Source organism: Neurospora hispaniola, assembly GCF_033458365.1.
Source record: "Neurospora hispaniola strain FGSC 10403 chromosome Unknown B0T23scaffold_4, whole genome shotgun sequence".
Lineage (NCBI taxonomy): Eukaryota > Fungi > Ascomycota > Sordariomycetes > Sordariales > Sordariaceae > Neurospora > Neurospora hispaniola.
This window is the reverse complement of record NW_026944409.1, coordinates 2622773-2649056: the sequence shown is the minus strand read 5'-3', so window position 1 is coordinate 2649056 and position 26284 is coordinate 2622773. Positions and strand designations below refer to the sequence as shown.

Sequence of the window (26284 nt, the reverse complement as noted above, 5' to 3'; positions counted from 1 at the left end):
GGTAGAATATAGTTTCTCAGCCCAGCACGACCTGTCATCGGTGGTGTGCCAGACTGGAAACTCGGATGTAGTTTGGGTGAAAAGTCACGAAAGGGGGCGAGGAATCTGGAGGAGATCTTGATCGATGATAACCGCGGAAGGATTAGCGGGATTCCAGCTAGTGCGAACAGAGGGGTGAACGCAAAGAACGATCTTACCTGACTATAACATGAATCTAAACATCAAGTGATACCCCTTGTACATCTTTCCCTGGATGATTTACCTATCACCCATCCATCACCATGTCAAACGACTACCGCTTATTCAGCATAATTTGCAAAACAGCCAAAAAGCGGTCCCAAGGTCATCGGATCACAGAGAAGTAAGATACAATCACACCGATCATGCCCGGGTTATGAGTATTCCAGAACTAACAAGCCCAAAGTCGGTAGCGTTTTTGCCAGATCGGCACAGGACAGCTTGTCCCGCCACGCTCTTGAAATTCTTGCAAAGGGCATCTTGTTGGAGACCAAGAAGACCCAGGAGGAGGCAGCTGAAGAGAAAACAACGGGAAAAGCTTAAAGCGTCACGAAGGGTTTTACATGAATCTTGAAGTCACCCGAAAAGTCACCCGGAGAATCGGGCAGGTTAAAGGGCTTAAAAATTGATAAAAGCGAATTCGACTGCACTTGCGCATATGAGTTTGATTTCAAGATGTGGTGAACACTGTAATACCATGAATATTTGACTAGAGGTAAACGGATTGAACAACGTGCTCGACAGGTATATCAGGGGGGGAGCCAGTCGTTCCCTCTGAAAAGGCATTATATATTTGATAAATGAACTGAACCGCCAAATGTTTATCCAATACGCCAAAAGATAACTTCCACTGCCACCGACGTTGAGTGCCCGTTCCAACAACATTTGAATTTGTAACATAAGTCATGTAACATGGCTCATGACATTCCAAAATCATTACCATTATAAAGAAGAGAGCGCATAAGTCGGGTATCCAAGAACAGTAAAAAAGACAAAACAAATCCGAGCCTGGAAGTAATCATGACAGACAATGCGTTTAGCCACTAGCTGACCGTTTCTTCTCAAGTCAAGGTAGCCAACATAGCCTTCACCAACCTCGGCGGAGGACCTGTAAACCCCCAATGGTCAGCACGTCTGTCCCAACGCTCCACACAACCCAAGAAGATCACACTTGACAAACGCACCGGAAGTGACGCTTTATCGGCGATTCCTCGGCACACTGATAGACATCCTACCTCTCTTGTCCTTCTCAAGCCTCACACCCCTCCTGGGCTCCTCGATCCTCTCGACTTCTTCCTCATGCAGAACAAGCTCGCCGGTGGCTAGGCGCTCGGCGAGAACGAGATTGCCTCTGCTGCCGTGTCGTTCTTTTTCGTACGAATGGTGGCGGCTACGGCTTCGGCGGCTTTGACTACGATGGCGACTGCGATGGCTACTGCGATGGCGACTGCGATGACGACTGTGATGGCGACTGCGGCTTTGACTGCGATGGCGACTGCGGCTTCGACTCATGCTGTGACTCTTATCGAGAATCATCAATTCCTTGGAAAATTCGTCTGGGTGTGCGACGTGGACAACTTGGGGGGTGTGTACATGTCCTCGAGGTGCGACTGTTGCAGTAGAGCAGGTAGAGCATGTGGTACCAGTCGTGCAGGTCAAGTCGGTCCAAGAGGAGGTGCTATCCCATGAGCTGTAGGAGGAAGCCCGTGAAGGAGAGACGTCGCGGACCTGTACAGTCTTTGCGAAGTCGACTTGTTGAGTATGTACGGGCGGAGTCGCGTTTACCATTACTGGCTGGGTATACGTGGCTTGAACAGGCGAATGGGTATGTACGGTGGTAGTATGAACATGCGGGTGAGCATGAGTAGTGGTTTGAGTGTAGTGCGTCGTATGATGTGGTGGCCCTGGAATAGCTGTGTCGGTGTATTCGATGATCTCCGTGCGAGATTCTTCGCGTTCCTCAATGACATCGCCGGCACTCGAGCGAGCGGCGTGGATCTCAAGTTCAGCTGGATTTGCTTTAGCCTGAAGTCAATACCAACTCGAAACTGGACACTCACCCTTCTTGTACTCGTCGCTCATCCTGAGCAGATGATCGATATGCTCTTGACCGAGAGCCTTCTGTATGATGGTAGTAGTTCCCTTGAAGAAAGTGTTAGCGAGAAACTGTGCCGGTCCAGAAAACAAAATCATGAACCTACCTCCTCGACAAAAGGAAAGCCACTTTCAATGAGAGCCCGCCTCGAGAGCAAGCGAGAGGGGATCCTTGTCTTTCCCTTCTTCGGATACTCGCTCTTGCTTGTGATGGTAGTACCGCCGCTGCTACTCGAAGAACTGCTAGTGCTTGATGCCACCGATCTGCTTCGGCGGCGGCTTCGACGGCTACGACTGGTGGCACGGGAAGTACGCGAGTCCCTGCTCCGGTCTCTCCGGCCGCGCCTTGTGTGGATAACTTCCTTCTCGACCTCGCGCTCGTGGAACTTTTCTCCCCCAGGAAACGCATGGAAGTCTTCGTCACCATATCGATAAGGATCCGCAACTTGGATATCTTGGAAGTAGTCGTGCTCGGCATAAACTCTTGGAGGAGGCAAAGCCTTGTGCCTAGGCAGTGGGATCGGTAGATTGGGAGGAATGCGGTAGTCGGACCTTCTGGCGGGCGGGTCATACTCTTCGCGGTCGTAGAAGCCCTTGGGCTTTCGATCATATGTATCGACACTGGAGGTACGTCTCCTCATCCTAGCAGTAGGGCGTGTTGGGGGAGATGGGCTGCGGAATCTTTCTCTTTCGGGAGATGGCCTTCGGCGGACGAAGGAGCTTGCAGAAGGAGACCGTCGTCGGCGCGTGGTAAAGGGAGGACGGGGAGTCTCGATGTCGTCGTACATGGCCCGGCGCCGCTCACGAAAAAGGAGTTCATCGTCGTCTTCTTCATCAAAATGTGGGCGGCGGGCTCGGCGGTCGTGCATAAAGCGTCCATCGACGGAGTGCTCCCTAGGCGGAGGTACACGACGGCTCTGGCGAAAGTAGTCATCATCGTCGTCCGGGTTGCGAGTTCGGATGGGAAGGGCTTCGAATCGGTCACGATCAGGGCCGCGGCCACGCTCAAGGGTCATGCCATGTTCCCGTTCATCAAAGAAATCTCGGTCCCACCGTGCAGAGCGGTTGGGAGCGACACTGGTCCGACCCAGGTTTGGGAACGAGGCTCGACCAGCCATGGCAGGGGTCGGGTAAGATATGTTGATCCTTGTAGGTGATGATCGGACGCTCTTCCTTCGCTAGAGTATGTACAACTACTCGACACTAAAGTAGAGCGTGGCGAAGACGATGGGAATGACGAGAAGGCAAAAAGACCAGAGCAGGTTGGTGGATATCTCGATAGAAGTCGGTCAGCGTTGAATGGCAAGTGCCGCGCGTTCCTGGGGATCAGGTCTGGTTTTAGTCGAATTGGGTGACAGCCAGCGGTTAAGCGAAGACTCGGAAAGATGGGACGAAGTTCAAGTTTGGACGAACGATGTCCAAGATGTCGGTCCTATGACGACAGTTGCATCAAAGGTGTTAGGCTAGTGGTGGGGACAGCGTAGGTAGGGATCTATCTTGATTTGGGGCTTTGTGACTGGTCGCTTCCTCACTGGCACACCCCGCTTCGGCAACTCGTAAGGGATGCTGCCACTGTTTGAAAATGCCGTTACGAGAGTGTCAGTTAGGTGTAAGTCGTCGATATGTGACTGGAAAGAGCGGAAGATTGATGGCTTGGGAAGTTTACGGTTGACATATTGCCGTGCTGTTATAAGAGGCAGCATGAGGTCGTCGCAGGTAGACACACAAAGGTGCCCAGAACACGATGGAATCTTCACCGAAATGTGCCATGTGCCAAGATCATCGCCAGTTCACGATACAGCTTCGTTCACTCCCGAAAAGGGTCCTCTCTAGCGCTGAAAATGGGGCAAGCGCATGGAAGCAAGGTTGACATCCAGCCAACCAGACTATTCCGATGTGGAAAGGTAGGTTTCAAGCGCATCAGGCGTTCAGGGCCCTTGACAAGGGAAATAGAGCCTTACGACGCAACCATCCGCGTGTTCGGCTGTCACGCACACAAAGTCTTTGCTGCTTGAGTGTGGAGAGAATCAAGTGAGGAGAAACACAATGCAGTTTGTCCGGGTTGCTGCATTGCTCAGCATCAACCTTATTTTCTGCCCTTGTTATGAATCACGGGCAAGGTATATTTAGGGTTACCACCGCGGTCGATAGTTCTTGTTAGTGCGAGCGTCCATTTTGAGTATTAACCGTTAACATCTATTATCACTTTTACCGCATCCCGATGCCGGACAGGGAGCATCCATGCCGCCGCTCTACAAACAAGAACCTCCTGCCCCTATCACTCACCAATCAGTTCCGGAAAATTTGCAAGCACAGCATATGTCGTCTACCTTGTGAATGAGGGGATGCCGAGATTGCACAGAATGTTTCACTCTGAATCAGGCATATCCGACCCTTGAGCAGCAGCTCGGCGCTCGGCTAACAGGCAAAACACCACTGGCAGCAGAAGCCAAGGACACCTCGATGCGAATGTGGCCCGTATATTTTCATGTTCATCATTTTTCTTTTTCTTCCAACGAAGCCTCATCGTCTGTTACAAACAACTTTAGATTGCCCAGTCCCGTCCCCGCTTGTTGGGCCAGCCAGGTGAGAAAATTAGTCAAGAAAATTACATATAGATAGTGTACTAGGGCTAGCTCACCTACAGCATGTACAATGACGTCGTTATCATTCGTTGGCTTTTTTTTTTTATTTTTATTTTTTTATGTTTTTTTTTTTTTTTTTCTCTCAGTTTACTAGCCCAACGCCACACCACACGACCACCAGACAACTGCCGAAGGGTTTTGGCATCACGAGAACTTGGTGGTAGCCATTGCCCAACCACAATAATAGAGGAAAATAAGAAGTTGGTGATGTCGTATGCAAACAAAACACCAGGTTGAACCCTTACTTCGAGAATGGCCTTTTTTTGTGGCCTGGAAGCACAAAGGGTCTGCCGGTGTCTCGATCTTGTTGCACTTGCGCTTGCACGACTGCACTGCCTTGTGAGGCTTCTGTCGGCCGATGTCTTGAAGAAATATCAAGGGGGATTATTTTACATATCTTTTCATCACCGGGACTTCACTTTTCTGTTTTCTCGAAAACGAATTTCATCAGTTGGCTCACTCTGCTGTGTGAGGTGCTCTCGCCATTTTAAACCCTACCGTACGGGCACGGCGAAGTGTGGAGTCAAACGGACCCTCCCGCTGTCAGAGTAGCAGATAGTCCGGGTAACTGCCGGAGGGCCGGGGTGTCCGGCGCAGGTCCGATGGTGTGGGTCTCTAAAGCTCCGCTGATGTTCCGGTAGACATCTCTTGGCAACCGTACATGACTTGCCGTTACGGGCATCACTTACTTGATACTCGTTGCTGGTTCTTCCACAACTATATATCAGATGTTCAGTAGAAGCAAGTAGGTAAATGCCGTACTTTCGTAACAGACTGACTAAGGTGCCCCGTCAGAGGCACAAAGTTCGTCCTTGAACATTTACACACCTGGCACAAAGCACGACCTTGAGACGCTGTGCTGTTAATCTGCCTCCAGTCCCACGTGGCATGACCGTCGAACGGACATTGCAAATGGACATGATTTCCACAAACAATGATCAAGACAACTGGTTGTCAGATACCTAATTCATTTCTTATACTCTGGACTCGACATCAGCGACAGCGACACTGACCGAGCTGGGTTAATGGTGTCCCGGCCTCGCCGGCCTACATTTCATGAACTCACAAAGTTAGGCATGGCCTTTCAGCCCATAGACAAGGTGCATTGGTGTGCTTCCTCGCTTAAGAAGGCCCTTTCGTGTGTGAAGTTTGACAGCTAGGTAAGTATAGACTCCACCACAACCCCAATGAGTCACCGACGCCACGGACTCCATCCCAGCTGGAACGATCTCATCAGGGTACCTGTTCCAGAACTCCACCTCCTCGGTCTATCCACTCGCAAGGTATGTATGTAGGTTGCGCCAGAGTCGTCCAGGTAGGTGAAGGGATTTCGACCTTGTCAAGCTTAATACCCAGAGCGACATTGCCATGTGGATGTGCATGTAAAGTAGCACAGTGGAGTGTCTCGAAACTCGTTCTGGTGGCCGATGGACGGTAGCCCGGCAAGGTGGAGTTGCGCATATCAACGGCCTTGACTAGGTAGCCTAGCCGCTGTGCCCGCAAGGCCGTTAAGCGAGCAGCGTGAGAGGGGACATCGTTCGAGTCTCGAATCACCGGTGTCGATATTTCACCTCATGCACCCTGTGCGCCTACGACATACCAGGGGGTCCGTACCAGGGCGTTGGGTCTCTTGGTGGAGCCCTCCGCATGTTCCTCACTCGTCTTCTTGCCTAGTACAGAGCAGCGGGGGCTTTGTGGGCGGCCCTACCCGTGATATCTGTCGCTGGTGTTGCAATCCGTGCCCGTTCCTCATCCGAGTCCCGAGCCACTGTCTCGGGACTGGACTAAGAGCGGGCAGTTCCGGCTCCTTTGTGGTCCCTTTGGATACCCAACCAGGGGGGCCAGCTGTCGACTTCATGGAAGACTCTTACAAGTTTGACCACTCAACGTCACCTACATAGTTGGCGTTGCTGGATCCCCAAACTCGCCTACCCACTCAAATCCAGCGAAGCACTAGTCACGTTGGTCACTGAAACTTGTAAAGAACAAAGGTGAAGGACAATCAGGTGACGTTGCTACTTTCGTCTCCCGTTGATTTTGTCTATCTCATGCTCATGTTTCGACGAGCATTCCCCCTGATTAGGAACACAGTCGGCAATATTGGCCTGCTCAGTCATCCCCAGTTAACCCAATCAACCCCCTTTTTTGCTCCCCAAACAGGGAGATTATAGTACTCAAAGAACTCCGGTGGATGTGTGAAAAATGACCCCAAACACAAGAAAAAAGAAAATCGTCATGATGCCAGCATCTCTCCTCGTAAAAATCCTGGTATATTCCCCTTCATGCTAAAGGACAACAACGGTCGAACGGTCTGCTTCCGCTTAGTTCTCAACAACAGCGGGAGGCTGGACCTTGTTCTGCTCGTGAAGACCGAGGTGGAAGGTACGGATGATCGAATCGGCGTCGTCGATGGCGATTGGGCGCACGTCGGCAAGGGCCTTGATCTTGGCGGTACTGTAAAGTCACTGTCAGTTTTTCGATCCCAAAAAATCTGCTGGGATGAAGTTATTGCGCTTACCATTCCTTGACCTGGTCGTCGGTCATCTCGAGACCAAGCTGGCCGACACGGGTCTTGACAGCGTTCCAGCCAGTCAAGCGCGAAGCGAAGTGGACGTAGCGGGTAAGACCAAAATCGGCAGGGTTGAGAATTTCGTAGGTGCTGGGGTTGTTGAGGATGGCCTTGGCGTGGATACCAGCCTTGTGGGTGAAGGCGCAGAAACCAGTGATGGGGTTGTTGAAGGGGGTGTTGATCTCAACAGCCTCGGCGACCAAATCCTCAAGCTCCTTGAGCTTGTGGAGCTTGTACTTGCTCTTGACGTAGTCGGGGCTGGTGACGATCATGCGAGCCATCAAGCCACCGAGAGGGGTGATACCGTTACGCTCGCCGATACCGAGAACAGAGGTGTCGATGTGGGTGGCACCAGCCTCGAGAGCACAGTAGGCGTTGGCAATGGCGCAGCCAGTGTCGTCGTGGAAGTGGGTCTCGATGTCGCACGAAACGACGCCGCGAAGGGTACGGACGAGGTCATAGACCTGGCGAGGAGAAGCGCAGCCGACGGTATCGGCGATACCGACACGGTGGACGCCGACCTTGTCAACAGCGCGGTAAAGGGAAAGGAGATCGACGAGATCGGAGCGGAAGGAATCCTCGGAGGAGACTGCGCATGTTAGCGTACAATTCCAACTAGGATAGTGTTTGAACAATAATTGGGATACGTCAGTAGTCGCCGTGTCCGGATAGCACGGAGTTGTAGACACCGTGCGCAAGCGGACCTTCCCGGCCGAAAAAAAAAAAGAGCCGATTCCGGGATCGAATGATGTCCCGGCCGAAACAGCTAGTGGAGGCAAGGGGTGTTTTGGGCTGTATGCGAAACGGGGCATGTAAAACTTACAGCGAACTTCAAGTCCCTTGGACTTGACATACTCGATAACCTCAACGGCGGTCTTCTCAATGTAAGCCATATCCTTGCCGTGGCTGTGCTCGCGGAGGAAGCTGGAAGTGCCAATGACGACATCGAGGCCGTCGACACCAGTCTCAACAGCGAGCTGGGCATCGCGCATATCGCAGCGGACGTGAGTCAAGATCTTGGCCTATGTGTGGAAAACTGGGTTAGACGAGGGTCCTTGTGAGCTTCCGAACCGACAATGCCATCGAGACGTACCTTGAGGCCGAGCTTGCAGATGGCCTCGCAATCTCTCCGAGACTGCTCCGAAGCCGCGGGAGAGGTCAACTCGATGTAATCGACGCCAAAGTCGTCAAGGGCTGTGTCCGATTACCGGGGTCAGTTGTCTGTAAATGGAAAAGAAGCGGGGCGCTTGGCATGGTTACCCTTGGCACTAAACGAATGAGAAGTCAGCATGAGATCGGGTTTTCAAGCTCGGAGAATTCTAGGTTCCGGGTTCGGGGGCTGCGGAAGCGACAAAAGGCCAATGGGTCTGTGACTGGGAGTGGGAATGACTAACATCTTGATCTTGGTCTCGGTGTCGAAGTAGGCGTTGGCGAATTGCTCACCCTCTGGCTCTGAAGTCAGCGGAATGAAGTCGAAAAGGCAGTGTGTTTGTTGTGCTGGTACGAACCGCGAAGAGTGGACTCGATAATCTTGAAGCTGCCGACATTGGAGAGGAAGTCGCCGACGGGCTGGTAGGGGTTGGAGCGGAAGTTGGCGGGCTGTAACCGTAGGTAGCAGTTAGCATCTTGGGCAACCCAGAATTTTGGATTATTGGGAAGTCGTGGTCGACGTACGTTCACGCCATTGGAGGCGCCATTGGTGCCGTTGGGAGCATCGGTTCCGCACATGTTGTCTGGTCTGTAGATGACAAGGAGGGAGACTGAGGAGGACTGTGTTGGCAGAATTGAAAGGAGGGAGAATTGAGAAATGCGGATGGCTTCCCGATGTCGCTGATATAGCTGTGGTTTTAAACTTTTCGCGGACCCTTGCGGCTGCACGACAGCACCAGATTCATATGAGTCAATAAGAGATTTTTTTGGTCAGGGCATCCGGCAAAGGCCACTACTACGACGGAGTACCGGTCTGGTACATACCAGGTATGGCCCCCCGACCCCGCAGTGGCACAAAAGACAGCGGCGGCCAAATCTTAGTGTAAACGAGTCCTGAATCCTGACCGCCCGAATAGGAATCGGCTCTTGTGATTGGCGTACTTCTTTGAGACGGCGAGGGCTCATCACGTCACACATCAGAATCCCGTTTTGTTGCTCCGCTGGCTGGAGCGATCAACCAGTGGGAGACCCCCCCGAATCCACATACACTACGTACAAAGCCCATTTCGAGACGCAAACTAACCGCAGCAACAACGCGTGCAGACGTGTCGGTTCAAGCCACATAAGCGTGGCCGGATATAGTGCTCGCACATTCAGCCAATTCGCCTTTGACGGGCACTGCAGTCTTGTAGCACTGACAACCCCAGATTTGATGGCTACATTTAATCCCGACTTTTGCAGGCAAGAGCGCTGCCAGGATGCTACGGCTGCCGACTGTGGACTTCCCGTATTACGGACTTAGTGTAGAAGAAGGGCTTGGCGTTTCGGACAGCATCTCGTCACTTCGGTTGAGCTGGCTCCGAAACTCGCAAGAGTCAATTGGAAAGCAGACTCGAGCAGGTCGTCATTGTCTCCAGCTGCTAGTATGTCGTGTACTTGGGCTGGTCTTCGACTTGCACGACGGGACTGTCCCAGAGCTCAAATCAGGGGCAGAGCAAGGGCATTGGTCAGCACACGCTGCGAGGCACACAGAAGAGTCACACTTGCCGTCCTTCGTACAGTAATGTGCCCTGTTAATGCAACTAATGCCGGCAGCCAGATTTCTTTGCAAAAGGGGGGCTTTTGCAAAGGATGGTACTAGTGCACAGACCAATATATGCTGTGGGGCTACTAGATTACGGGTCGACTACCCTAAAGGTGGGTTACTTCGACCCTCTCGCACCGCCGCTATTCGTCCTGCCCACCTAAATCAGATCCCTGTTAATGCAAATCCCCCCCGTCAGTATTGCAATTAGCAGTTAGCAGTCTTCACCACCAGAGGGAATGCGGGCAGCCGAAATCTTTAGCAAAAGGGGGGCTTTTTGCATTAAGGGGGCTTAGCATTAACAGGGCACATTACTGTAGCATTCTGTGCTCTTTGCGTTCAGGTCCACAAACAAATTCTACGCTGGCAGTCCGCACCGCGACCGGGCTGTCCCCAGCAAAGATTCACCCCACATTCTGCTCGGCAGTTCACTGGCTGGTGGTGTCCGATGGTCTGTGCTCTAAGCCAACTGCCAAGACGACGCCACTGAAGGTAGGAGGACCTGAACGGCCTATGGAAGTGGGGCTGGCACCTGGCAAAGGCCAACTGCGCTGTTACGTTCAGTCGCCATGTCCGTGGCTCGTGCTGCTGAAGGAATTGACTGATCCCCTTGGCTTGATGCGTCGAGACCGTCGTGCGGCCCCGTCCACAGGCTGGGGATTCTCCAGCGGGGAAGTTTCCGTTCGTTGGACTCATTCGGTTTGTCAAATATTCACCAACAGACAAGAGTCAATTCGTTCAACTTGGGGGCCACGGTGTCACGCAAGTTGATGACCGCCTCTTGGCCTTTTTCCCTCCAAGTGAAGTAATCTTTAATGAATGACACATATCGTAGTTCTTGCGGCGAATGCTCACCAACATATGAGCTCCTGTTCCAAGATCTGGGAATTTGGGATCCATAACAGAGGTGACTCCGACCAGGAACCGTCCAGTTTGCGCGGCTCAACGGTATCACCTCAGAGGTCTTCATTCCAGGGTTTCTACCAATGTTCATGAAGTGTTCCAATATCCTACCTGACTCCCCATCCTTCTCGCCATTCGCCGCTCCCATATCTCACCGTTGGGACATCCATAGGCCGAATCCTACGAATGGCATAGATACTACTGCGCCGTATATCAGTACTCTTCCCCATTCAGAGAGTTGCAACCATTCCCCAAACACCAAGATCAAGATGATCTTTATCATAGACATGCGGAAACAGGCAAACCGAGGTTAGACTTTGGCAGCCGCATGAAGTGCATGATGTATTTGGTGGCCTGACTCCAGCATGTCATCATCATTGGCCGCTTGACAGGCCATCACTAATGCCCAGACCCAGACCATCCAGAATGTTATCGTCCACCCTTCCCAATGAAAATATAGGGTTGTAGTATAGAGCACTGCCCTTTTGCACTTCGTTCAGCCCATTCCATAGGATCTTCTTCCCTGCCGTTGTTGCCGTTGTCGGTTTGCTACCAGGCGTCGCCTACAGTAGATTGACACATGGTGGCTCGGCCTGGGAAGAAGTTAGATCAGGTACTTAAACCAAAACGGTTGACCACAACCATCAAGGTTGGTCATGTCGCTCGTTGTCTCAACATGACCCGTGCCCCTGGATATTTCTAGGTCACCCATCAATACACCAGACCAGGTCGACCACATTTTTGGTCAAGTGTCTTCAGTCACTTTTGAAAGGCCTAACCTTGTATATTCGCCCGAAATCGATCATCAGAACATTCGTCATCGTCCGGGAGCTGACCCCAGCAACCCAGCTATAGCTCGCTTTGAGTCAGCCCATCTCAACCTAAACTTCCCGAGAAAGCGATCGATCTGATCAAGACGTCCAAAAAAAAAACCAAAAAAATCCACCAAAAATGTGTATCGTTTTGCTAACAACCGCGCACCCAAAATACGCGCTCATTGTCATCGACAATCGAGATGAATACATCCTTCGGCCAACTAGCAAACCTCACTGGTGGACTGCACTGTCAGAATCGCCCTCCACCGATAAACATGAGTACGACTGCCGAAAAGTCGAGGTCATTTCCAGCCGGGATTTGGCACGAGCTGAGCATGGAACATGGCTCGGCATGACCAAGGGCGGCCACATGGCTGTGCTTACGAACTACCGCGAAACGAACACTCACGACGCGGCACATCCCATAGCTGGAAAGCGCAGCCGCGGGGGTATGGTGACTGCTTGGCTAGCGGCGCATCCCGATGAGCCGGTGCAGGACTTTGTCAGCCGGATGGTTGGGAGCGGCGAGGCCAGGGATATTGGCGGGTTCTCCCTCGTTTGCGGAAAGCTTCGAAAGAAGAAAGCCGAGAAGGCCATCGAGCCCCTGGCCATTATCTCCAACAGAGCCGAACATATCGATAGAGTGCCATGGATCTGCGGGGACCGGGATCGCACATACGGACTCAGCAATGCCATCTTCCTTGACCCGAGCGAGGAGGTTAACGAGTTAACCTGGCCCAAGGTCCGGGACGGAAGGGAAAAGCTGAAGCAAGTCATCGCAGCTACCTCAAGTGACGACGTCAGTGAGGATGTGCTAGTAGAAGAACTTTACAAGGTCCTGAATACCACCAACTTCCCTGTGGACCGCTGTATCGATCTCGAGGAGGGCATTCCGCTGCTCAAGAATTCCATCTTCATCCCCGCTTTTGGCGGCAAGCAGCATCAAGCGGAGATGGAGGCAGCCCGTCAACGGGGGACAATCAAGGAAAAGGGTCCTCACGACTGTGCTTCAGAGGCGTTGACAACGGTCAACCGCCCAGACAACCAACCGTACGGCTTCCAAACTGGTCTCTACGGCACGCAGCGGCAGACCATCATCCTCGTGGATTGGGATGGAAATGTCACGTACAGGGAACGTGCATTGTTCGATGCCCATGGCAACCCGATTCCCCGAGGCGCCGGGGACGAAACGTTCAAATTCCAGATTGAAGGGTGGGAAGAAGCAACGGATGGCGAACCAGAGATCAGGAGTTAGGCGCAAGCGTTTGTTGTAGTCCATCATCCAGGAGTGGAAGTTTCTATCAGCAATGAGGGGTGGTGTTTTTTTCGATATCATGGTCACTGGATTCGAATAGCGGTTGTTCAGTTGCATTACGGTTGGAAGAATTTGATTTCGAGTTACTTTGCGTAGCTCCCACCAGCCTTCATTTCTGTCTCGACCCTTGGTCAGGATATCGATGGGTTAACGCCTATCAGATCCCAGTCTATTTTCTGCTTTATCGTTGCTACTTCTTTTGTTCTGAATTTCTCGCCGGGCAAATCATGACGGCTGTGTGTGCGACACTGGAAGGGAAGGCACAACACGCAAACACCAAACCGCGACTCAGGAAGCGATTTCGCTCTTGCTCCTGCCAAAAGCTTTTCACGGATAAGATACGCTTCCCATTCACAACTCGAGCTCGTCTGAGGTGGAAAGCTCAGGTATAGTGGCCGTGCCTTCCCTTTCTATATATCCGATCACACAGCTCCTTTCGTCCCAAGCAACAACTGGATTCCAGCCGAAGCTCCGGAGTTCCAGGTTTGCGCGCACCTTATCGCTACCGTCAGGTCATGGCGCGTTCTTCAAGATTCCGTCAGGTCCAACTATTACCCTTCACTGCCACCGGTCTCGACTCCCTCGAGGTCTTGAGTTGACTTCCATTTTTTACACTCTCTGTCTCCGCCGTTTACCCTTCCTTCCCCCGCTTTCTTGCACGACAGGCTCGCAACTATCCTGCAGCTTTCCATTCCCCTCCTCAACACAAATCACTCTGCACCCGCAACCTTCGCTTCACGATTTCGACGTTGATTGCGGTTCGTACCTGTACTGATCTGGATATCTTTTCTGTCTAAGCGCCAAAGAAGGTACGTTCTACACAAGGATCGAGTATTAACTCGACCCCTCCCTTGTCCCGGACTGGGATAATTTCGTCTCCCTTGATCGTCTCTCTTGTTCTCGAGTGTCAACCTGAACGAAACTTGATCACCTTGTCTGGATCTTCCTTTCAGACTTCACTTGGACGATACAGTACCCAACATCAAGGGATTGCAGAAGAGTTGCGGTTCACGTTCTGGTCAGTTCTCCGTTGCTAACCTGGCCGCCATGAGCAGGAGATTATCCTCAAGCACTGGGGAGATCGAGTCTGGCACCCCACTGCGCTACGCTTCACCCCTCCTCGCGTCGCCTTGGATTGCGAGCACTCGTTTCGAGGAGTCAGACAGCGAAGAATCAGACGGCACGGAGCTAGTTCTCTTGGGTCATAACAACTGCTCGCGCTTCCCAGCAAAAGGCGCGGTCAAAGTCGAATCCCCCAAGGCGGAAGCAGACAATTACTTTGTCTGGTCTTCAATCAACCCTCCACCCAACTTCGAGACTATATGCAACGCTCGCGGCGAAGCATATCGCAATTTGCCAAAGCTGAAGGGACTACCCTTGTCAACATCAGGTCCCCCCATCCATTTTGTTTCCGTTGCCGCCAAGGCAGACGATTGTCTCGCACATCTTGAGGGCAGCGAGCTCGCAGAGAAGGACCATTATAGGGAACAGACCGTACGATACAGCGAAGGATTTCGACCTTCCGTACCAAAGTCCCAAGAAGACAACATCCAAAACAACACCATTCACAACGACGACGTTCACAGCAACGAAACCTCAATCGTCCAAGTCACTTGGGTCCTACTTCTCACATTCAACGCCGTGATTAGGGGAACATCTCGTCTTGTGCTCTTCTCAACCTTAGTACCGCTTTTGTTTGTGAAGCGCACGGGCCTGTTTGTTCTTTGCGCTTTGTTCGAGGTCGTCGGAGTTTGGCTCTTGTTCGCAAACCAGTGCTACAACATACTGCTCCTCATCATCAAGAAGTTGACCCTCCTAGCAAGAATTCAATGCATCAAGGGCCTTATCTGGGCTCTAAAACTTCTGAAATGGAGCATAACATTCAAAACAGCACTCCGAAGAGACGAGGGTCCCGCTGGTCGCTTTACAGACCACCCAAAGTTGAACAGCTGCCATCAACAGTAAAGGCTGATACCAGCGACACATCCGGGCTAGATCTCCATGACGGACAGCCACTGAGGACAAAGGGTGTGATTCACTCGTCTGACGACGACAGCAACGTGGGATGTACCACACGTATCCCGTCTTTCACAGGCCGGGTGAAGCAACAGAACAATGAGAACAAACCACCCGAGCGGATTCAGGAAGAAAGCACTACTCCAGCATCAACAAAGCAAGGCATTTCTAAATCACGGACTTTCAATGTTTTGTCAAATCTTACCCATACCTTCTCCCGCAGTTCGTTACTCAGTCATTCAACGGCAAGTCCCCAGGATCTCCAGAACTCGTCATCAACTGCAACAGCAAAGAGTTCCCGGTCCTCACTATCCTCTCGCTTTGGCAGGAAAGCAATGGACCACGACGTATGCCCTTCAACCGAAGCTACGGAGCCTATGCATACATGTGAAGAAGCACCGCCACCGCTTCCGATCAATCCCCGGTTTGTCTCAACGGCAATGCCATCGGCGTATTGGGCTGGGCGCTTTACGTCTCTCCATGACCGGTTCCACAACGAGATACTAGGACCTCGTAACCTCAATTTGATTATTGAGGCGCATACATTCCTGTCCACGACGTCTGGTGATCTTAACAACTCGTCAACCACCCCCTCGCCCCCTGCATCGGCATTCAACAACCCTTCTACCTCCGTATACGCCTCTAGCCGTATCGTGCCCATTCGGGATCTCAGCTTCTACACTCCTGCAATGATGCACCCCAATGCTGACCAACTCGGACTTAAGACGACTGAGAATAGACACATACCTCATTATATAAGATGCATACCCCATTCAGCCACCACTGATGCTATTCTGCAGAGTTCGAGAAAGTCTAGCACCTACGTCAGTGAACGGAATCCTGCAGTATATAAGACAGTGCAGCACGAGGAGACGTACAATCCAAAGGTTCCCTCCCCTTCTATGATACCTACTCGCGTCATCCCTAGGTCTGAATCCTCGAGGATTCTGCCTCGGCGGCCCCTGCCGGAACCTCCCGTATCCGAGTCTTCAAGGGTCCTACCCCGACGGCCCTTGCCGGAACTTTCATTCTCCGAGTCTTCGAACGTCATTCATGTTCACCCACCGACGGACTACAATAACCGCTCGTCAATGAGCTTTCGGATGAAGAACACCGACCGTCCGAACAGGATTATGAGCGAATCCCGGGCGAAAGCACAGAAGGAGAGGGAAGCCATGCTTCGAAGAGTGACAGTTGCGGATGCGACTGCTCTTACGGATGACGACAACAGATGTCGTCGCGTTTTCGTTCATCTCGAGGCATGCTGTGTCACGGATGAGGCACGCAACTCGCTGTATGCTTGGCAACAAGACTATGCGAGAAGAACACAGCGAGAGGTGCTGCTCCCAAAGGGTGGTACCATGCATGGTCCACGTGGCTTCAAAAACAGCGTCTTTGGCAGGAGTTTGTTTGGGAGTCGACGGAGCAGGGGGTCTCTGCCTGCTGGTTCAGGTGGAGGTAGCATCACGACTGGCCTCAATGTGGACCTTGGACAACCTCAAAGTGAGGTCCGGCCCTCGAAGACGGAGCGATCACTGCTTCAGGTGCCAAGGAGAGTGTTTACCCATGGAAGATCAGCCAGTATGAAGGTTGATAGCATGGAGCCGAGCTCGTATGGTCATCGACTTGAGAGACACGGGACGGTTCGCGGAGTTGAAGCAGACAACGAGGTCAGGAAGGAACGGTACCAACATCGTATGAGCCTTGCGTGAGCATACGTCAACGTTTATTTGCAGATGATGGATGTTCTCAGCGATGAATGGACAATGGAACGGATTTATGAGCTGTACTATTATTGCATGTGCCTTATTGGCTTGAAAGACAGAGCACGCATTACGGTTTCCTTTTAGAGTGAGGGAAGAGAGTACAGGACAAGGGCATAATCATTTCGCTTTAGATATCCATAGTAACAGGCATGGCCGGACTTCTCTAGAGAGTATTTTCTCGGTTTCCGACCTCATCTTACCGCTTCACATACCCAGGGTAAGAGGCAAAGGTCCGGCGTTGTAGAGGGCATTTCTGGCATTAATTTATGCTTTGAACCTCATGATGGTAACGCCAATGAATGTTAGTTACAGTCTTGTAATGACATATCTTGATGATCAAACTTCGAGTTTCGATCCTAGTGCAATCACAGATGAGTATGATCAGTCCCTCGCCAATAATCCTGTGATTGAGCTCCTGTTGGCTAGGATGGCGTATTAATAGGTGTATATCACAAAGATGTGTAACACAGTGAGCAGGCTGATTTGTTCGAGCACCCTTTTCAAACCTCTTCGGTTTCGTCTAACACATATCCACATAACTTGAAGCGCCGTTCCCAATCCATTGCCAAAGTCAAGTTTGTATGTGTATGATGAAGTTGAATTCATTGTTTTCAAGCAGGTCGTTCCTACCTCCAGACCATTACCTCGTATTTTGAACATACCCCTTTTTATCCCCAACTCCTGTTCACAGTATAAGCTGCGGTAATCGCGTGAAGCCAACCCACCCATCCAAGCCAAAACTCCCTTTTTTTCAATGCAAATGTTGATCCTGCCCTGCCCACAGATGTAAAAGTTTTACGATGCAAGACCCCATCGCCTACCCATCCACCCACAAGAGGTACCTACTTGGGTTCATTCCGACCATACTGAACCACCCCCGAATCCAAATCACCCTCCCTTACATACCCGCCCCTTACTCCCCCTTCTTCCGACTCTTCAGATAATCCCTCAACTGTTCATGCTTGCTGGCAAAGAAGAGCTGCCTCTTATCATTCTTCCACACCAGTACGCCAATCTCCTCCGCATACCTGCTCAGCGCCGCGTACTCCTCCGTGCTCTCAAAGTCCTTGAACAAGAATCCCGCCGTGGTTTGCATCCTTTCGTTCTCCAGCTGCCAAAGTCGAATCTGGTCCACCACCGTCGGGGGAAGCACCGGTTTACCCGTGACCGTGGCTTCGCGCACCATTTGTTGATGAGCATGCGCGTGTAGGTAGGAGATGATTTGGTCGGCGGTGATGCCGAAGCCAATCGCTTGGCGGATGGAGTCGCGGGTTAGGCGGCCCGAGACCATGTTGGGGAAACGCATGTTGAGCTGGCAGAAGAGAGCCAGGACGGCAATTTGTAGCGGGGAGGTGGTGTAGGCGTAGATGCGATAGTTGGTCTCGATGATGATGCCCTTGGCTGCTGTCTGTGTTTTGTCGGGGGTGGCGGCGGGGCCGCCGCTGGTGCTGGTCGTGGTGCCCGGTTCACCCGAGGGGTTGGCGGTCGCGGCCGTGAAAGCCGAGGAGACGGTGCGCAGGGCCGAGGCGGTGCTGGTCAGTGTGGTGGCCAGGCGGGTAGGGAAAAACTGGCGCGTGTCGCGCGGGAAGTAGATGAGCCCAAAGTCGACGAGCGAGGGAAGCATATTCCGTCGCGTCTCGGTCAGGGCCGAGGTATCGTAGGCAGTTCCGAGCTCAAGCGAGCTGAGCATAAAGAGGAAGGAGAGCATGTCAATGCTGTCCATGCCCGAGTCGGCCGCGTGGTCGGCTGCTTCGAGCCAGAGGAGGAGGAGCGTCCATACTTGAGCGTTGGACTCCTGGAGAAGGAAGGTGAAACCGGCTTGCGTAATTCCGATTCCTGTACGGGTGTCGGGACGTCGTTCGACGAGGCGTCCGGCCAAGAGCAGTTCCTTCACACTGGCCTTGGGTCCGCTGACCCCTTCTGAGCTGCCGTGGACCCCAAGACTGTTGACAACGTAGTGGAGGATGTCGTCCCACTTCTTCCGAGCGTACTTATCGAGGTAGGCGATGTCAATGGAGGGATCGACGGGGAGAGAACTAGGGACGCCAAAGCTGCCATCTTCGCCGCCGCCTTCGAAGGCTAGTTGTAGGCCTTTCTTGAAGCTCGTCGTGATTTGGATTTCTTGGGTTCGGTCCTTGCTTGGTGGTGAGACCTGTAGGATGTGGAGGGATCGGAGAGCGGCAATGGTGCGATCGCGATGTATCTTTCCGCCGCCCTCTGGAGGGAACCATATGTCAAGGGAGGTTAACGGGAATGGGTCGGGCATGTACAGTAGACCTCGGACAATAACCTTGGCTATCGAAGGGCAAAGGAGTTAGCTACATGGCTAGAGATTCGGTGTCCAAGGCCTCGGTATCTGAGGCGAGGAACAATCGCATACCATGATAAGACAGCATACGGCGGAAGATGGCCAAAGCTGTCGCAGGTGACTGGTACAGTCTCCTAAAAGCTGTACCTGGCAGCTTCTCCAAGTACTCGAGGAGCTGTTGCCCGCCGAGTGACATGGTGGGTAGACGGGCGGGCACAACGGGCCGCTAATAGAGATTCGTTATCGCTGTGTGACTGGCAATGTGAAAGGTCAAGTCGAATATGCGGTAAACGTAGTGCTTCGAATGTCGTCAAGTCCAGATGGCTCGTCGAGAGGATCACGATGTAATGCTACTGGTCGACTTCTGCTGGCAGATATGGACACCAAATCCAACTTGTAGGTGGAAAGTATTATTCCGACGGAAATGTACTTTATGATGAATCGAGTATACGGTTATTCGGTGACCAGTGAATCGAGCGATAATGGTGTAGCCGGTGGTATTTGTGGGTGAAAGGCATAAGTGAGGTGCAAAAGAAGACCTTGAAGGCTGCTGATGATCACTGCTGCGCTGTAGGTACCTACGCGTCGATTGCCTGCCCCGTGGCGCCCCTGCAGGTGGTCACCAAGCATAAGTGGGGACTTTGGACCCTCGTGGCAGGCACTACCATTCCCTGTTACGACGTCACCGTTCCACTGTCCGGCATTTGTCCACCGTCCCCCGGGTCGGCCAGTCGGCTCCTAAAGCCACTGTAACAGCGCCTGTCCCGGGTGGTGATTTCCGGCGTTCACAGCAGTGTTCCGTCCCCACGTCCACGCATCTGAAGCACACCTGCTCCTCCATCGTCTCCTATTTCGAGGTCAACAGCAACAGAAAATGGCACCCAAGCTTCCACCAGCGAGATTCGTGAGATCGGTTAGTTCAGGGACTCATTTCACAGCTGCATTGACTCGGTTGCTTACAGCATGTTACTTAGGTCCTGAAGTCGTTCATGGCCGAGTCCGGCCTTGAGCCGAGGTGAGTGATGACACATCACCATGGTTTTTCAAAGAGATCAACCAAAGACATAAGACTGACCAAACTTTGCAGGCTTCTCGGACCTCATGTAGGCAAAAGACACGGCAGAATTGCATGGATACAACGAGCATGTAACTGACATGACCAAACCAGCTCCGGGTAACCGGTGCCACCGAAGGCAAGGTCGACTTTGAACTCGACATTACCAAAGACCACACCAACCGTCTGAAGATCATCCACGGTGGAACCATCGCCAGTATGGTCGACCTTGGTGGTTCTCTGGCCGTAGCCTCGAAAGGACTTTACGCCACCGGTGTGTCGACGGATCTCAACGGTATGTTCCTTCCTTCCATGAGACTTCATGCCTACTCGGACAAACGAATTCCAGCCCAGTTATGTGCTGCTTTCCGCAAACACACAATACTAACATGTATATGAAAAAACCCAGTTACCTACCTTAGTAGCGGTGGGAAAGTCGGCGACAAGATTTCCGGGACCGCTGTGTGTGACAAGAGTAAGTCTTTCTTCCTGCCCCTTGCATCAGCAACATAAATTATTGACAAAACTAACATCCATTATCAACAACCAAACAGTGGGCAAGACTCTTGCCTACACCACCGTCACTTTCCGCAACCAAAAGGGCGAGCTCTGTGCCCGGGGTAGTCATACAAAGTATGTCGCCAACGCTTGGAAGTCCCAAAATGGGACCGAGCTCTTCACGCCCCCGGAGGGAGCTGCGATTGCCGAGGATGATGTGGAGTGAAAGTCATGAGAGTCAACCTGGACATAGGTGCGTATGCATGGTGTACATAGAGTTGTTAGACCTCGGGCGAGCTGGCGATTAGCGATGTTTCGTCTCTGCATTTTCATTACCCTCTAAACTCATAGAAAGATACCCTTAGAGTACCTGCTTTTAGTTTTCGCATCACTGGATTGGTCTGACGATGGAGGGAAGTTTGCTTTGCACTTCAGCCGCTGAATGTTAAAAGGCAGCTTATACGGATTTCTGTTCGGAGCTTCCGTTCTTGATTGTCTGTGACATACGGTAGAGCGCAACGAATGGAGCTACTCGACTACCGTCTACACTACAACCACTAGCCTACCCTGCACTTCCTCGGCGCTTTGAGTGTGTACTTTAAACCCTCAAGTACATGTCTCGCACACTGATATTTCGCTATGCAGATCGCAGGACTTCAGCCCGTGTGTCACTGGTACGTATAAGGGCCCAAATACACACGATGGCACTGAGCAAACATGACTGCCAACAGGCAACAAGGAGCAAAAGACAAAGTTCACATGGGAACGAGGGTTAACCTCTAATGAAAGCGGGCCTGTCCCAAGCGGGATCAGTTGTGAAGTTGGTGGATGGCTTGGATGGCGTTCTCATATCTGGTACACCGAGAGCCTTGCCTACTGCGTGTACAGTAAATTCTGAGGCCCAACTCCGTTTCCAAGCTTTCGTCAGGCAACCTCCAACGTCCAGTCGTAAACCTGACGTTGTAACCCGGGATTACCATACGTAACTCCTTGTCCCGGCAGTTTTATGCACACTTGACTTGAAGGTCGTAGCGAAAACCAGCATACCAGATGCCGTCGTTGTCATCGTCGCCTACTTATCAACCCCAGTGCTCTTAGCAGCAGCAGCGTCATCGGAACCACCAGCACCCCAACCGAACCAACCGCTGCTTCCCTGAGCATTCGGCGCCGGCCTATGCCTCATCCTCCTCCCGTTGTCATCCATAATCTCCTCCTCGCCGCTCTCGGCCTCGAGCTTCTCAAAGTCCGCCTCGGACCGGTTGCGGCTCAGCCCACCCCCACTCACACTGCTGTGCTCGCTCATGGAGCGCGAGTTCTTACCGCTGCGGGAGCTTGAACCTTGCCAAGGGTTGCCAGCACTTGAAGTGAGTCCAACATCGGCGCCGTCGAAGCTGAAGCCCGGCACACCGCTCTGCTGCTGGTTGTTCTGGAGTTGAGATGCCTCGCGGTCGAGCGCGTTGAGGACCGTGTTAAGACGTTCGCGCTGGGCTTCGATGAAGGAGATGCGGGCGTCCACGCCGCGAATGCTCTCGGGAACGAGGCTGGAAGCTCCGCCTCCGGTGCCCGGGGTGGGGGTGACGTCGCGGTCGAATTGGGTGCCGGAACCCTTGTTCGAGTAAGCGTTGCTGGCGGCAGTCACCGCCGAGGATAGAAAGCTATAGAAGTCGGTTCCAAGGGCGCCACCCGCGGCGTTGTTAGCGCCACCCGGGCGAGCAGACGGTACGTTGAACCGGGCGAGGAGGGATTGGGTATAGGACTGCGCAGTCTGAGAGGCGCCAGCGCCGCCGCCGTAGGAGGCCGACGCGGGCTCGGGCGGTGTAGGAGGCATGCCGAGGACTTGGGTCTTGACGTATTCGATGGCTTGCTTGAGGTAGGCGAGGCCGGCGGCCTTGAGACGCTCGTGAGCCGAGGCGATGAAGTCCTCGATTTGTCCTTCGTTGGCCTCCAGCCAGGGCTCGATGTGGGTCTGGTAGATGACGCGGGCGCCCTGGGTCTGGGGGAGGACTAGGTAGAGGAGGAAGACAAAGCGCATGAAGGCGTAGAAGGGGACCCTAGCGTAGCGCAAAAGGGTCATGTCAGTATTGTTGCTGAAATGGCTGTCGGTGGGTAGATGATGCTTCCATCGAATCGAACTTACCACACCAAGAACCAACCAACCCACGATTCAACGAGGACAACGAAGGAGATGACGACCCAGTACATAAGCCATGGTGTCAACTGGGCCGGATCTGAACTCCTGAGAGCTTTGTAACTGGCGTAAACGGGAAAGAGGAAGGAGGCGACAGAGCTGTGTCGCGATACAGCTTGTGTTAGTTGATGGAAACATCAAACGGTAAGGCGGCGGGGCAGCGCATGGCGAGCAACACGAAGCTGCCTGCCCAGCGCAAAGCCGTGCTTGGAGGACTTGACATACGAGAGAAGGTTGGGCAAGATGTCGAACATGTTGACAGCAGCCTTGATTCCCGGTGATACCGGGACACGCGAATTCGTGAAAATACCAGAACGTTGTCTCGTTGGCGATGAATCGAAGTCGGGGCTCGATACTTGAGCGGTCAAAGGACTTTTTACGTCTTCACAGAACGAGCAGTGAGAAGGAAACAAAGAACCGTTCAATTCGAGGTCGAGGTGACCAAGTAGAAAAGTTGCTCTATTTGGATGACAAGGAAGAGGAGACGAGGTGCATCGGAGAAGCAGGTGTTTGTGTAGCTGCTTCAGATGTTCGTATGATGAATGAGGTAATAGGCTGTGAATAAGCCAACGCAAGTCTCCATCAGCAAGCGGTGCAGATGTGGAAACCCCGTCGATGCAAGGCTACCTTACCGCAGTTAAGGCTTACACTAGACAAGTGATTTCGGTGAGCCAGGTGACGGGAAGCACGAGGTCCTGCCATGGAACCAACTGAGCCAAAGCCTGCGGTAGGTACTGCGTGTAGGTCCAGTGTAACACCTGGGTGTCACCCCCGTCGACGGGCTCGCTGGGGGATCGAAGCCGTGAAAGGAGAGGAAAAGTACCTCTATGGTAGATGCCCTGTTTCAAAACAGCCGGAGACAAACAGCGAGCTTCAGGGGCTGAGGGATACTGTACCGACCTAGCACCGCCAGAGACGGGGGAGCCCCTACGGTTCCCCTCCCTCTTCCCCCGCCAGTCTCACGATAAGGGACGATAAGGCCGCGGGAAGCCCCACCAACACCCCACTTTAACCCCGGATTTGCAAGAGCGGAGCCAACTAAAGACATGGATGATGTCTTTTCAACATCAGAATCTCTCAAGTTTCTCCTTCTCACAACTTCAACTTGGTCCATCAACGTCATCCATCTTCATCTACGCCTCTGGATATTCATCATCGCTCTTTCGAATCATCGTGTAAGCCTCCGTTAGCATTGGCTGCCGTCATCGGAGAGTCTCGCTAGAAACACCAAAGACACCACGGCCTATTCTGAACGACTGGGATGAGTACTACTACCTACTAAGATTCTGGCATCCACTTACAACACAGCCTGATACTCGGAGTTGAGTTCCGAGGCCTCGTCAGTTGTCTTCTTTGGCCTCGCGAGTCTTGCCAGGGGCAGATTGCCTGCACCACTGCCGCGTTTGCGATACTGCAGTGTCATCTTGTCTTCACCTCAAGTTGTGTAACGACTGTGTTGACTGATGCTGTGTAACCAGGAACCTTCAAGATTGGCAAGTCGGTAATGTGCAGAACCGCGCAAATATGCCGCCCTGATTTTACTTCTCTCAGTCCGGGTACTATGATTTACAACCGGCATCCAGAAAAGGTTCTCAGTCGTCTACGTCGATGTACAAGAGCAGGCGCAATCCAGCAACGATCGTGTTCCTTAACGTTCCAACATGGAAAAGAGACGGCGATGACCATTGTCACGATATACTCAATGTTACAGCTTGACCAAGAGGACAAGTAGTTTGATGTCGTTGGAAAAGGAGCTGAGTGTCTTTTGAGAAACAGTCGGCATGGGCGGATATCATCACCCAGTCGGTCTCTGTCAACAATCGCTATCTCTGACCTTCGTATCAGGCAATCCGGAATACCACAATCGGATCTCCAGAAGTCTCGTCACTGAATTGCTGTCTTCCTTTGGTTGTCAAGCAGCAATTGAGTTCTCGCCCCCTTTCCCCTCTCAGAGTGACCTCCAGCGACGGGGGTGAGAGTGAACGGTTAGATTCGGACTCATTTTGCTCGCCGAGGCCTTGACTTGAACCTTTTCGATACTAGGCTAAGGAAATCGACTTGAGCATATTCCAAGAGGCTTCCGTCTCCATGACTCCCAAAATGTTGAGGCTGGCCAGCTCGATCAAATACCTTGTCAGCCACGACTATGACTACAAGAAAAGGGGCAAAGTTATGCTTAAAGATTTATCCCTCGCACAATCCGGCAATGCCATCATTGGCTGTCGCATCCTCGGCTTGGTCGGGTCTCGCACTACGTGCATAGCGTTCGTGTTGGCTAAGATCCTAATACGATCCAAGCTGGATGTGACATTGGACTGGGGATCAGTCCAGATTTCTGGAGTTACTGTCCAAGCAAAAGCAGGATCCACGACGGCAAATGTCCTCGGCCCAGCCGCAAGGAAAAACTCAATGCACATAGTCCGCTCTCTGCGATGCCAGCCAACCCGGAAAAGGGGCAAATCGCCATCACGAACAGCGAAGCTCCAGTGAGCTATGCAGAGACGCATTTTTTTCCAGAGGAGGGCAAGTGTACCATCAAGATGGCTTTTCAGCATCCATAAGTGTCATCTCAAGAGGCTTAGGTCAGTTATGACAGCGGGCAAGGGAACCTCTGTTGTGAATAAGTAAAGGTGTTCCAGTGGTGGTTGTCTTCAGCCTCACCCCTTTTCTTCTTGCTGCCGGGCACTACCTATTCTGACCTACCGACCAATACACGCTACCGGGCTAGTTAAAGCTCTAGGCTGGTGTGCGAGATGGAGCAGGCCGAGGCACCTCGAAGTTGGGGATCCCGATGATGGACGCAGCTGCGAAAAGTCACATGAGCTCGGGAGAACCCAAGAAAGGCTCTTGGCACTAGATTTACGGCTATGCTGGATCGTTGGCAGTGGAGTTCAACACTCTGTTTAGTTTTGTCTTCTGATCATGAAAACGTGCTGAGTGAGGAAACGTGGTCGAGCCCTGGTCCGTCGATGCCCGAGGAGGCTCGAGAGGATGCGGGGAAACCAAGCGGCGCCAAGTTTCTGGGGAAGCAGAAATGGGGAGTGGCCCGCTCTCCAACTTTACAAGAAAGCCGATTTACTCGTCCACCACTACTACCAATCTCAATGGCGCTAACCAAAAGAGAATAACGCTCCGGCAAGCTCATCATTAGCCTGTTTCTTTGCCCGGGGCTATGGGAGTTTTGGAGAGATATTCTTGTGCCAAACGGTTGCTGGGGTCAAGTAGCGGGCCACTGGAGATTTTGTGGATTTGACACTCGCCCTCCCCATGGGGTAGTGGACCCCCTTCACGGCCAGGCCCGTATCATGACACTGAAGCTTTGGGGAACCCTGGATAAACCTACAACCATGACCGCTTTTAT

General features: G+C 52.4%; 9 protein-coding genes across 9 annotated transcripts; 5 read left to right on the top strand and 4 right to left on the bottom strand.

The window, feature by feature from the left end:
* Positions 1 to 281: 281 nt before the first annotated feature.
* B0T23DRAFT_428886 (uncharacterized protein) lies at positions 282 to 561 on the top strand (the record flags this gene model as incomplete). Its single annotated transcript, XM_062840159.1, has 2 exons — positions 282 to 361; positions 432 to 561. 2 exons carry the CDS (start codon positions 282 to 284, stop codon positions 559 to 561), a joined length of 210 nt encoding a protein of 69 aa, XP_062693093.1.
* Positions 562 to 1088: 527 nt separating this feature from the next.
* B0T23DRAFT_146707 (uncharacterized protein) lies at positions 1089 to 3452 on the bottom strand. The gene is made up of 3 exons (XM_062832454.1): positions 2220 to 3452; positions 2079 to 2160; positions 1089 to 2027 (listed from the first exon to the last, which is right to left on the bottom strand). Exons 1-3 carry the CDS (start codon positions 3228 to 3230, stop codon positions 1216 to 1218), a joined length of 1905 nt encoding a protein of 634 aa, XP_062693092.1. The 5' UTR covers positions 3231 to 3452; the 3' UTR covers positions 1089 to 1215.
* A 3298-nt stretch (positions 3453 to 6750) lies between these two features.
* B0T23DRAFT_338254 (HMGL-like-domain-containing protein) lies at positions 6751 to 9304 on the bottom strand. Its single transcript, XM_062835841.1, has 8 exons — positions 9001 to 9304; positions 8835 to 8925; positions 8721 to 8772; positions 8587 to 8594; positions 8420 to 8520; positions 8150 to 8348; positions 7276 to 7915; positions 6751 to 7211 (listed from the first exon to the last, which is right to left on the bottom strand). Exons 1-8 carry the CDS (start codon positions 9052 to 9054, stop codon positions 7079 to 7081), a joined length of 1278 nt encoding a protein of 425 aa, XP_062693091.1. The 5' UTR covers positions 9055 to 9304; the 3' UTR covers positions 6751 to 7078.
* Positions 9305 to 11618: 2314 nt separating this feature from the next.
* Positions 11619 to 13177, top strand: B0T23DRAFT_146589 (NRDE protein-domain-containing protein). The gene has a single exon (XM_062832453.1). It carries the CDS (start codon positions 11915 to 11917, stop codon positions 13031 to 13033), a length of 1119 nt encoding a protein of 372 aa, XP_062693090.1. The 5' UTR covers positions 11619 to 11914; the 3' UTR covers positions 13034 to 13177.
* A 963-nt stretch (positions 13178 to 14140) lies between these two features.
* B0T23DRAFT_317099 (uncharacterized protein) lies at positions 14141 to 16821 on the top strand (the record flags this gene model as incomplete). The annotated part of the gene is made up of 3 exons (XM_062834979.1): positions 14141 to 15011; positions 15106 to 15121; positions 15438 to 16821. The coding sequence occupies 3 exons, from the start codon at positions 14141 to 14143 to the stop codon at positions 16819 to 16821; spliced, it is 2271 nt and encodes a 756-aa protein (XP_062693089.1).
* A 948-nt stretch (positions 16822 to 17769) lies between these two features.
* Positions 17770 to 19709, bottom strand: B0T23DRAFT_358335 (transcription factor TFIIH subunit p52/Tfb2). The gene is made up of 2 exons (XM_062836203.1): positions 19256 to 19709; positions 17770 to 19170 (listed from the first exon to the last, which is right to left on the bottom strand). The coding sequence occupies exons 1-2, from the start codon at positions 19377 to 19379 to the stop codon at positions 17789 to 17791; spliced, it is 1506 nt and encodes a 501-aa protein (XP_062693088.1). The 5' UTR covers positions 19380 to 19709; the 3' UTR covers positions 17770 to 17788.
* A 348-nt stretch (positions 19710 to 20057) lies between these two features.
* B0T23DRAFT_315615 (HotDog domain-containing protein) lies at positions 20058 to 20961 on the top strand (the record flags this gene model as incomplete). Its single annotated transcript, XM_062834871.1, has 4 exons — positions 20058 to 20096; positions 20352 to 20532; positions 20647 to 20712; positions 20792 to 20961. 4 exons carry the CDS (start codon positions 20058 to 20060, stop codon positions 20959 to 20961), a joined length of 456 nt encoding a protein of 151 aa, XP_062693087.1.
* An 803-nt stretch (positions 20962 to 21764) lies between these two features.
* On the bottom strand, positions 21765 to 23372 carry B0T23DRAFT_146535 (TB2/DP1, HVA22 family-domain-containing protein). The gene is made up of 3 exons (XM_062832452.1): positions 23149 to 23372; positions 22873 to 23022; positions 21765 to 22786 (listed from the first exon to the last, which is right to left on the bottom strand). The coding sequence occupies exons 1-3, from the start codon at positions 23175 to 23177 to the stop codon at positions 21808 to 21810; spliced, it is 1158 nt and encodes a 385-aa protein (XP_062693086.1). The 5' UTR covers positions 23178 to 23372; the 3' UTR covers positions 21765 to 21807.
* A 1651-nt stretch (positions 23373 to 25023) lies between these two features.
* Positions 25024 to 25551, top strand: B0T23DRAFT_316026 (uncharacterized protein; the record flags this gene model as incomplete). The annotated part of the gene is made up of 3 exons (XM_062834899.1): positions 25024 to 25193; positions 25250 to 25409; positions 25441 to 25551. The coding sequence occupies 3 exons, from the start codon at positions 25024 to 25026 to the stop codon at positions 25549 to 25551; spliced, it is 441 nt and encodes a 146-aa protein (XP_062693085.1).
* Between the last annotated feature and the right edge of the window lie 733 nt (positions 25552 to 26284).